Raw genomic sequence first — 12,485 nt, 5'->3', positions numbered from 1 at the left:
TAAGAAAATGATGGATATAGATTAACAAAGAGGAAAGAGAAGGGCATTCTAGGTAGAAGAAGGATTTTTTGGGGGGGGCTTTGCATTGTAAGAACTCTGGCCTTTACTCTGAATGAATTGGAAAGCTGCTGAGATATATACTTATTTTTAATAAAGCATTTTCGGGAGGATAAGAAACAGGTAATATAGATTGGTTGTAAGAAGGGATGCCTGGGTAAAAGAGTAACTTGCTTTTCACTTTATTCCTTTTGAACTTTGAGTCACATTCAGGTATTACCTATTTTTTTAAGACAATTTTTAATTTAAGATATAGTGTTAAATTAATTTTGTGTAAGGCGTTATATGCTAAGATTTAGAAATACTTTCAGATGCCTAAAAATACTCTGCTTTCTTATTACTTAGCTATAGTGATAGAAACAGCCTGGTACTGGCATGAAGATAGACATAGTGACTAATGGAACAGTCAAGTAATGTTTGACAAGGCTCACAAACCCACCCTCCTGGGCCAGAATAATCTATTCAACAAATGGTGCTAGAAGAACTGGATATCCATATCCAAAAGAAAGAAAGAGGACCCCTATCTCAAACCTGATATAAAAACTATAAATCAAGGACCTAAATATAAATGCTACAACCATAAAACTCCTAGAAGAAAATGTAAGGAAACATCTTCAAAATCTTGTGGTAGGCAGTAGTTTTACCCAAAACACAAGCAATGAGGAAAAAAATAGATAAATGGAACCTCCTCGAAATTAAACACTTTTGTTCTTCAAAACACTTTGTCAAAAAAGTTTTTAAAAAGGCAGCCTACTCAATGGGAGAAATTATTTGGAAACCACATATCCAACAAGGGTTTAATATCCATGTTATATAAAAAGATCATACAACTCAATGATAAAATCCAATTTAAAAATGGGCAAAAGACTTGAATAGATATTTTCCAAAAAAGAAATACAAGTGGCCAAACCACTAGCTATTAGGGTTAATAGCTACTAGGGCTGTTAACATCACTAGCTATTAGGGAAATGCAGATCAAAACTATAATCAGATGTCATTTCACACCTTATAGATGGCCATTATTTAAAACAAACAAACAAACAAAAATGCTGGAGAAGATCTGGAGAAACAGGAATACTCTTTCACTGTTGGTGGGAATGTAGACTAGTACAGCCTCTTTGGACAACAGCTTAGCAGTACCTCAAGAAGTTGAATATAGAACTGCCATATGATCCAGCAATTCTGTTACTAGGAATATATTCAGAAGAACTGAAAGCAAAGACAAAAACTGACATTTGCACACCAGTGTTCATAGCAGCATTATTCATAGTTTGTAAAATAAGGAATCAGCCAAAGTGTCTGTCAGCTGATAAATGGATAAACAAAATATGGAATACTTTTCTGCTGTAAGAAAAAATGAAATCAGGATGCATATTACATCATGGATGAACCTTGACAATATTATGTTGAGTGAAATAAACCAGACACCAAAGGACAAATATTGTATGGTCTAACTGAAATGAAGTAAATGCAATGAGTAAAGTCATGGAGGTAAACTCTAGAGTATAGGTTAGTAGGAGATAGAATGTGCATTGAGAAGGGGAAGCTTATGCTTAATGTAAGTAGAATTTTTAATACAGTTTATTGGAGTAATGAAAACATTCTAAAATTGACTGAGGTGATGACAGCACAACTCTGTGATAAAAATGAGAGCCACTGAGTGTACACTTTGAATGGTTTGTAAGGCATGGGACTGTATAACACAGACAGTCCAGTGGTGGATCATAGACTGTGGTTAACAGAACAAAAATGAGAAAGTTTTCTCATGAACTATAATAAATATAAAATAATACAGGGTGTTAATAATTTGGTGGGTTGGGGGGGAAATACATCAAAGGTAAGATATGTGCTATAGTTAGTATTTGAGGATGCTCTTTCACAGTTTGTAACAAATGTTTCACAACAATGCTAGCTGTTGGTGGTGGGGTGATATATGGGATCCCTTATGATGATATCCATGTTCATTTTGTAAATTTACAATTTTACTATATACCTGTTGTTTACATATGTTCATGTATGAATTATATACTTCAATAAAATTTTATACAGAATACTATGCTTTCTTTGATAAACTCATTCAAAATAAAAGCTAAGTTATGATTGCTTTTAAATATTAAGAATTGTTCATTTATGCTTTGTGTATATCTTTTCCAGGTGCAAAAGTCAAGAAATAAGCAAGTACGAGAATTATTTCCAGATGGTTTTAGTATTCATCATGCAGGAATGCTTCGTCAGGACAGAAATTTGGTTGAAAACTTGTTTTCTAATGGGCATATCAAAGTTTTAGTCTGTACAGCTACATTAGCCTGGGGTGTCAATCTTCCTGCTCATGCTGTTATTATTAAGGTAAAAGTTTACCTTTCTTTGCACATGGATATGCGTGTCTTAAAATAAATCTATGGATTGATTTATTTAGGAAAATGTATTGTGACTTTGTTATTTCATTAACTTTCAATGCTATTTATATAAGGTCAGAATTGTTTTCTCCAATAAGAATCTAGTTTATATTGTGAAAATTTAACTATATCTCAGTTAATGAAAGGATTAGTTAAAGTATACTTTTGAGATTTTACCTTATTTGCCTAATATCTGTATTTAGTTCATCAGGATTATATTTGTGTATTTATGTTAATTTTTATTAACTTTTCTTCATCTAGGGAACACAAATATATGCTGCTAAAAGAGGCTCCTTTGTTGACCTTGGAATTTTAGATGTCATGCAGATATTTGGTCGAGCTGGAAGACCACAATTTGACAAATTTGGAGAAGGAATCATCATAACAACACATGATAAACTCAGCCATTATCTTACTTTGCTCACTCAACAAAACCCAATTGAGAGTCAGTTTCTGGAAAGCCTTGCAGATAACTTAAATGCAGAGGTAAGATGAAATGAGTTAAAGGTTGGAACAGAATAACAGCTATGTAAGAATAACCAAGTAAAATAAAGATTGAGTGGGTTATATACTGTAGTTTTTAGGAATACAGCTTGTACCATAGACAATTATAAGACAACGCAGGCTAAATAGCAATATTGTTGATTAGTTCAGAGCACTATAAAATACAGATTATAACTGATAAGAATTCATTGCTAAAAGACTTCATTTTTAAGCTATAAGATTTTTTTTTGTACACCAGAATTCTAACTGAAGATATAGAAATAGAAATAGCAAAAACCAACTAGTATTTGTATTGCACTTTTATAAAGTTTGTTTGTAAACTATTTCATAGTTTTTTGTATGGTTTCTAAAACTCTTTCATCTTGGTTAGGTCATTTGATTAACTATGTTATAGAGAAGGTGATTGTTTAATTGTAATAAATGTACCACACTAATGAAAGATGTTAATATGGGAAAGTGTGGGAGGGAGAGGGAGTGGGGCATATGGGAATCTCTTATATTTTTTTATGTAGCATTCATGTAATCTAAAGTTTCTTTAAAAATTAAAAACAAATTAAAAACAAAACAAAAACAAAAAAGGGTGATTGCTTAAATTGAGCTTAAGTATGATAAATTGTTTCCTGTATGTATGTGTGTGTGTGTGTGTGTGTGTGTGTGTGTGTTTTGTTAAGATTTAAATACCAGACCCTGAAAGCCTGGTTAAAATTTTAACTGAAAAAAAGGATATATACTCTTACAATTTAGAGTATATGTATCAGATATTCAAATGAGGTTTCACTGTTTTCATTACATTTTTTAATTGTTGCTCTGGTATTCAACATTTTCCCAATTCACTATTCTTTCTTACCTTCAAAACTTACTCAAATCATTTTTGAAAGTAGGTGGAGCATGAATACTAAGTATATGATAAATGAAATACAATTAAATATTATGTCTTATATACAAGTCCTATATCAGATAATTCTGAAACAGCTTATAAAAATGTCATTACATTATAAACTGGGTATTTATGTTAGTTTGAAGTCTTCTTTTGGAGAATAAAAAACACACTCACAGTGCAATTCCTACTGACTGTTAAGGAGCATTTAGTTCAAAAGGAGAGAAAACTGCATGAAATCACAGCATAGTTATGTTAGAAAGTAATGAGTTTTATAGAAGGCATCCAAATAAAGAACTACCAGAATTCAGAATAAGGATAAAATACTTTGGGCCCAAGGCAATGAGGAAAGGCTTCATTAATGAAAAGCTAAAACTTGATTTGGGTTCTGAAGGATAGATACATTTTGGAAAAAGATCTGGTTCGAAGTTAGAAATGAGATCATGAGAGGTATTAGATTGGTTTCTATTAGCAAAATTATAAGAAAATAAGAAAGACTAGGAAATAAATTTAACTCCAAAGAAAATGCTATAGCTTAATTTCAGTCCTCATTGCCTACTATGATTGTGTGTTTTAAATGATATGGTCTTAGGTCAAAAGTATCTGTGATAGAATAAAATATATCTTTGTAAATTAGTTATAGTAGCAATGGACTAAGGACCTGCTTAATCCTAGAGACCTTTAGGTATATTAGCCAAAAGGGATGCTGATACCAAGCACCAGAAATCTTTTTACATTTATAAAGGATGTTTATTTGGGGTAAAATCTTACTATTTCAAGGTCCTAAAGAGTACAACTCAAGGTTAATTTCTCACACAAAGTCATTTGCCACGTGTTAAAAAAGCAGGATGGCGAGCCATATCTGCAAGGGTTCAGTCTTCCACTTTCCTCTTAAGGCTCCCTGGGTCCACCTTCTTCCGACCTCAGCTGTAGGCTGGTATAGGGTTTGTCTCTTCTTCCCTGGGCTCATTTATTTCTGGGCTCAGCTGTTCTAGTTTCTTCACAAGTTCAGCTGTAAACTACCAGGCCAATGGCTCATGTCTCTTCCCAGGGCCTCTGCCATGTCTATGGAGCTGTCTCTATTCCTCTCTGTTCTTCTCTATATCTACTACTGTGTTCTTGATTGAATATCCATTTATATCGCCCAACAAGGGGGTGGGGACTCAAACTGTTTGAGTTGCCCTAATGACATTGTTGAGTCAAAGCCCTAATCTTAATTTAATGAAGTAAAAGTGAAACCTCTGAATTTAATACAATCAGAAGGGTATCATGGGGAAGCGGATGTGGCTCAGCAACTGGGCTTCCACCTACTGGTTCAGATCCCAGTGCCTTCTAAAGAAGACAGCAAATTGGCACGATGGGCAGGTGCAGCAGGCTGACACACTAGGAAATACAAGAAGAAAAAACATAATGAGAGACCCAGAAAAGCAGAGAGCAGAGAGTCCCAGTGCCTCCTAAAGAAGACAGAAAGGTGATACAACAGGCAGCATGGCGAGCTGATGCAACAAGGCAACACAATCAGAGACACAGGAAAGAAAAACATTGTGAGGCACAACAAAAGCAGGGAGTGGAGGTGGCTCAAGCAATTAGGGACCTCCCTCCCACATCAGAGGTCCCAGGTTTGACTCCCAGTGCCTCCTAAAGAAAGAAGGAGGACAAACAGACACAGCAAGTGAAAAACAAGGGAGTAGGGAGAAATAAATAAAATCTTAAAAAAAGAAAAAAGAGTATCATGCCGAGAGAAACAGACCAGTTTACAAACATTATCAAATATCTGTTTGGAATTCATAAGTAATATCAAACAGCCACATGAATCATTCTTTCATTCTCTCAATACTTCTGCAAAGTAAATATTATTCTCAGAGGGAGATGCAACTTACCCAAGACACTAATTTTTGGAAATACTATTCAAACCAGATCTGTTTAACTCCAAACCTAGTCTTTTCATTATAGCCTAAATTTCTCTTATCTTATATATAAGTTAAATGTGAATACATTTCCCTTCATTAATACTTAGCATTTGCCTTCTGCTAAGACCAGGACCAAATCATTTTTCTAAAATGGTAGAAATAATTTCTATGATTTACAGTATAAAACAAGGCTCTTTTATTCTTTTATTCAGTATTTCTAGAAAAGCTTATTAAGGAAGACTATATCTTAGTAAACTTAGAATTAATGTCCATGACAGCTTTTTGTAAGTGGCAAAGTAAACACAAGATGGTGATGTTATTATGCAGAAGACAGATTAAGTATAATACACATGCTCTTTCCCTCAAGAAACTATTTTTCTATGACTATAAAATATTTCTCTCAGTGAACTTATTTGGTCAAGCCCTAAGAAGTTAAAAACAAATAAATCGTGGTCCACTGGTTCACTTCATATTTATTAAAAACTTATTAGGAATGTCATTTTTAGAAATGTTGATTAACTATAAGCATAATTCCATTTAGTGACTTAAATGGCATTCAAATAATGAAACATTTACCTTGAAATTTAGATAATATAGTAAAATATAGCTATTGCTAAAATTTCCTTCTCGTATTCTAGTAGAATAACTCACTATTAAAGTAAATTTTCTTGCTAATGAAATAAACTATTTTAAATTATAGTTGACTATTAAATCAAAATTGGTAATTTGTGGAAATCAAGTGTGAAATTAGTTTATAAAATGAATGTGTGCTGTGTTCTTATGGTAATGGATTTTAAGTCTTTAGACTTCCCAAAATTTTGCAAGGCTATACACTACAAGTGATAGCATAAAAGTCAAGTTAGATTTGGAATGTTGCTTCTATTAATATCTTTGATTGCATGACTAACAGTTCTTGTCTTTAAGTCAGAATAATCAGAGAAAATATTAAATAATAATCTTAGTGCAAGATTTTATGAAACATCTTTGTTGACTGATACCTAATGAGACTGACTCCATAATGCTAATGCTGAAAGGCCACATACTCCCTCCCTATACTGAGACATTTGAGTCTTACATTAAATTTACATTACATTAAAATTATTCAGCAGATAATAGAGGATACCTGCTCTGTGCTGGCCCCCTATAGACTATATTTTAAAGCTATTTAATTTTTGTAAACTTAGGTACATTTTTATATGGAGTTCCTCTGCTCTCTGTAGAATATAATCTAAACATGACTTCTATAATCTGAGGGATCTTCCCAATTTGACTCTTGCTATTCTCCAATACAGGTCTTCTGCCCTAAACAGACAGGCTTTTGCTCTACTCACTTCTCAGTAAAGTCCCAATTTTCCCATTTATAAAATAGGGATATTCTCACTGGTTTTTGTGAAAAATTAATAAATGCCTATACCAGGTTGGTATTTAAAAAATGATATCACTTACTGAAAACAGTGTTATCTGATAGTCCCTTAATACTTGGGCCCATTATACACTTAACCGTTAGCACTCATATCATAGTAAAATAAAGAATTTTTTCATGTATTTACTAAAGTAGTTAATAGATATATTCATGGTTTTTACATTATTTGTTCATTTTGTTTTCATATGATTTCAACCACTTTAAAATAAAAACGTGAGAATTTTTAAAACTAAAGTTTAAATAGGTAAGTCAGATATGAAGTGATATTTTGAGTCATATTTCACATTTATCAATTTTGGGATGGATTTTTTTCTCCCTTTGCTTAACAGAGCATAACGCTTGATTACATTATATTGTAATACCAGTTTTATAAGTTTAACATGGTAAAGCATATTTGAATACTTATGTACTAGCCACTGTAGAAGGTAATTTTTATATATCTTTAGTAACCTATGTCTCATCTCCATTAGCTAGGGAAATTCTTGAGGTCAAGGAACATACTCCATTTGTCACTATAGTACAATCATGTTACTGACTTATGTGATTACTGAGATGACTGAATAAACTTCAAGAGATGCTTTGAAAAATACTCGTTGTATAAAAGGCTCCTATTCCAAGGAGCCACTAGGTGACAGTAAACTTTTGCAAGTAATTTTGTATTTTTGCCACTGGGTGGCATTCAAGGATTAGTCTCAAAATATGATGTACCATCATAAATTTACATTCCTTTTTCTGGGTGATCTTTTTCTTTTTGGTGACCATTTAGAAGATTTTGATTGCTTTACCCCATCTTTGATACCTATTTCCTCTTTTCCTTTACTCTTATAAGTAGTAGGACTATGTAATTGTTTATTAATCTAATTACTACATTTGATTTTGAAAGTAATAGGACGTTTACTTTATCCTTTATAAAATTTTCTACCTTTAGGAGTTGTGTGATATTTTAAAATATCTATAGGTCATAAAAGAATTAGCACAATTTTGACTGTAAGTAGAATCACAAATGGGGGAAACTATCAGATTTGTAGCAATATCATCAGACTAGTTTTCTTTACCTAAAACTAGAATATGTTTAACTGTTTTACTTGTAGTTTTTTAGGAATTGTTAATATAACACCTTTATTTGTTTAATTTTAGTTCATTGCTATTCTTCATTTTATGAAAAGCCTTATAGGAACTGTCTGTTCACATGTTAGGAAATGTGTATATTTACCTATGTTATTGATGGCTTACTTATTTGCAAATAAGTTAGTATAAATTTAAGGGTAATTAGACATGATCTGTTTTACAATGTATTTACTTTTGAAATAGTATGGTATAATATAATGAAAATTATATATTTTTATTCCTGTAAATGTTTTTCATTTTTCAAATTGAAGACAGCAAAGTATCTACATATTTATTTCACAAAGTCAGTTATACAGAATTAAAATTATAATACAGAAATTAAAGCAAAATATGAAGGTCTGCATTTTCTTTAATACTAGTAATACTATGAGAGGAATTTTTCCACCTAAAATTTAATAATTCAGGTATATTATCTCTCCTCAACTACTTAAAATATTAAGAGGATGTAAAAAAATTGAGTTACGGGTTCAGGAAAAATTATACAACTATGATGTTTCACAATTTGGATTCATTTTAAAGTAAAATGGACACTTTAAATTTTAAAAAATGAGTACTATATATAGGTTCATCAGCTAAGAAAATAGGTTTTTAAGAATACCTGTCATTGAAATTCTACATTGAGATCATTATCTAATAATTCCTTTCTCTTTATTGCACAGATCTTATGTGCCATGGTTTGTTTTGTTTTCTTTTTAAAGATTTGTATATTCATTTCTCTCCCCTTCCCCGCCCCCGTTGTCTGTTCTCTGTGTCTATTTGCTGCGTTTTCTTCTTTGTCCCCTTCTGTTGTTGTCAGTGGCACGGGAATCTGTGTTTATTTTGTTGCATCATCTTGTTGTGTCAGCTCTACGTGTGGGCAGCGCCATTCTCAGGCAAGCTGCACTTTCTGTCGTGCTGAGCGGCTCTCCTTATGAGGCGCATTCCTTGCGCGTGGGGCTCCCCTACGTGAGGGACACCCCTGCGTGGCACGGCACTCCTTGCGCACATCAGCACTGCGCATGGGCCAGCTCCACACGGGTCACGGAGACCCGGGGTATGAGCCTTGGACCTCCCATGTGGTAGACGGATGTCCTAACCCCTGGGCCAAGTCCGCTTCCCATGCCGTGGTTTTTTAATTACTAACCTTTGATTTCATTTAATTAATTATTATAAAGCTACATTAAAATACTGTCTTAAAATTATTTTCAGAATATAATTTAAAAATAATGAAGCATTTATTATGATGGAAATGTATAAATATCTATTTTTTCCATAGGTCATCTTAAAGTTTACCAGATAAAAATAAAAATTACCCCCATTCTTGTCTTATGACTTTTTAAGTGCATGTATTGTTAACCTGTATAAATCCCAATAAAATCTGCTTCATATTTGTGTAATCATCTTTTTTCCATTGAATTCATATTGTGTAATTATATTAGCAGTCCGGAAAGGATTTCTTTAGAGGCAGAAGCTAAAGTTATGTCTGCTCTTGTTTTGGTGATGACAATGCACAGAATCATAATAAAGGAGGATAGAATTAGCAGTATTATGTTGTTTTGATCCTGGTGTACTTATATTTTAAATTTTCAGTAGTGCAGTCACATAAAATGAAAGCAAAACAAAATAAAACAAAATTAATGAATTCCCCAAATGTCCTTAATGCTATATAGAATTAAATGACATTTGGGGAAAAATAATTAAATGAAATTAAGTTCTCAGACATAATGTTGAGTAATTTCAGCTTTGGAAGATAGCTTTTTTAATGTACTGTTCCCAACTAAATGAGGCAGGACTAATTTTAATTTAATTGTGCTCACCTGTTTTAAATGCAGCATAATGAATGTATTTTTAAAACTTTACTTCTGACAGAATGGTCTTTGAGGTAACATTTACATTAATTTTAATGCATTTCTTTAATTTTTGTTTTGTTTTTAATTTGCAGATTGCTTTGGGAACAGTTACTAATGTGGAAGAAGCAGTGAAGTGGATAAGTTATACTTATCTTTATGTACGGATGAGAGCAAATCCATTAGTGTATGGCATCAGTCACAAGGCTTATCAGGTAGAAAACTCATTTATAAAAAACTAAACCTTTTTGGTCTGCAATCATTTCATGCTATGAGGATAAGTATTTGTTAGCCCTGCCTCATCTGAAAAGCATTATGTACCAGAAGAATAAAGAAAGAGTTGAAACTTAAAAAAAAAAAAATGCTAAGGAAAATTAAATTTGCCCTTTGTAATTATTTTGCTTTATTTATATCTATTTTACAGTAATACTAATAAGTAAGTCTTTATATTATCAATTTTTTATTCAGTTACATTTCCATTTGATTTTAGTTTTTTGCTGTGATTTTTCAAACTATGGTAAATTTCGTTTTAATAAATGTGACATAAGAAAACGAAAAGATTTTTTATAGAAATCCTTTTATTAAGCTTTTAATATTAGGCTTATGTAATCTGCAATATGTTCCTGTTATCAAGTTCCTTCTAAAATCTATTCCTAAATGAAAAGGTAACATTAATGAGTCATTTTCTTTAACAGTTTGGAGGCTAGGATCAGTTCCACAATTCAATGTGTGTTTATAGACTAAGATTCAGATGCCTGTGTATTAGCAGCTCTTCCATATACTTTACATATGCCGGCCACATGGCTTACAGGCTCTGTGAGATCATGTCTTTCCTTTAGAACTCTATACTCTGTAAATGCCTAATTACAGGTAAAATCCTGTTGTGTAATGAAAACATTATTTTACCATCAAGTGGATATTCACTTCTGTTAAGACAAAATCAGCAAAGTTGAATTTATCCCAGAATTTTCTTTCATTTACTGATAATTTAGTTTATGCGTGAATACTCCATTGTGTTATCAAAGCAGTGTCAAGCCTTTTTCTTTCTTTCTTTTTTATTTCCTATCAGTAGATTAGTAGATTTGACCATCGGAAAATTGAGGTTTGAGGGAAAAAAACAGAAAGTAGGAACAGCAGCATCAACTAGTTCTAAAGTTGTTCATATAAAATCATTAAGTTTTCATCCTTTGATTTACTCTAGATGGGATTCAGCTACCTTTCTTGTTCTCAGTTGAAACATTTAAGTCTTCAAATGGAAGTCATCTTTTCTATAATAGCCAAATTATATAAATATAAATATAAAATATAGGTGTATATAATCTATGACCTTACATATTGTAAAGCATATGGTATTAGCTATTCTCATTACAAATAAGGACTTTGTGAAAACAGTCAACAGCCCACTATGGAAATATTCTGACAAGGTAAAGGAAAACAAACCACAAATATTTTTTTTCATAGGCTGTGCCATCTCATCTTGGGACAAGATAAATACATCAATTAATTTTTAAGTCTTGGGTATTAAAATCAGAAGTCACTTTTGTATAATTTCCCAGCATAAAGAAAAGTAAATTCTTTGCTTTTTGGTTTTACTACTTTCACAGTCCGAAGAAGCTTAACTTTTTTTTTATCTTGTACATTTTCATTTTATTACTCAATATGGATTTGTATCCACAAAACTCATGTGAACCAACACATATCTAAGAATTTTAAATATTGTAATCGTTAATAATGTCATTAATAAAATGTTTTCATGAGATGAACCTGGTGCATACCATATATCAGCTTTAGCAAATATTTAAGACTTTGTATTTGTTAATACGAATCCCGTCACTTCATTGTAATTCCCTACAATCATTGTTCTGATTTTTTATTTAACTATGTTTTGTGCATAGATAACCTGCTATAAAATTCTGAGTTAAACCAAATGGTGGATGTTTTAGTTAATTTCTAAAGTACTATTAAACTGTATTCCCTTTTTAAGGCCATTATTTCAGTTTATTGCTCATGACCAGAGATTAGACCTCAGGACTTGACGTGTGCATTTATATGTGTGTACATAATTATACACACACTCATCATTGTAACAAGATCATCTGTCAATATCTTGTTAAATTTCATGATGTCTGCTGAGAAAAAGACTGCAATATAAGTAATAGTTTAAAAACTATTCAGAAATTTAGTGTTAACTTCAGTTTACTCTTTTCCTCAATTATTATTATAGTGAAATTGGGTTTTCCCATTAGCAATTATGAAAACTGCTAGAACACTAGAGAAATACCTTTGAAAAGTTTATATTTATATGTGTATATATATAATATATATATCATCACTTTGACAAAAGAAAGCATCCTAGTTACATGT

At 32.0% G+C, this 12,485-nt stretch overlaps 1 protein-coding gene across 1 annotated transcript in view; it reads left to right on the top strand.

The window, feature by feature from the left end:
• Positions 1-12,485, top strand: part of ASCC3 (activating signal cointegrator 1 complex subunit 3) — a 465,644-nt gene that overhangs the window by 303,221 nt on the left and 149,938 nt on the right. The window contains exons 15-17 of the mRNA XM_058307189.2: positions 2,212-2,403; positions 2,715-2,939; positions 10,217-10,336. Coding sequence (XP_058163172.1) covers positions 2,212-2,403; positions 2,715-2,939; positions 10,217-10,336 — 537 coding nt within the window. The remainder of the gene's footprint in view (positions 1-2,211; positions 2,404-2,714; positions 2,940-10,216; positions 10,337-12,485) is intronic.

Source organism: Dasypus novemcinctus, chromosome 11 (assembly GCF_030445035.2).
Source record: "Dasypus novemcinctus isolate mDasNov1 chromosome 11, mDasNov1.1.hap2, whole genome shotgun sequence".
Classification (NCBI taxonomy): domain Eukaryota; kingdom Metazoa; phylum Chordata; class Mammalia; order Cingulata; family Dasypodidae; genus Dasypus; species Dasypus novemcinctus.
Note: the sequence above shows the minus strand (reverse complement) of the source record. Positions and strands in the feature narration are given on the sequence as shown.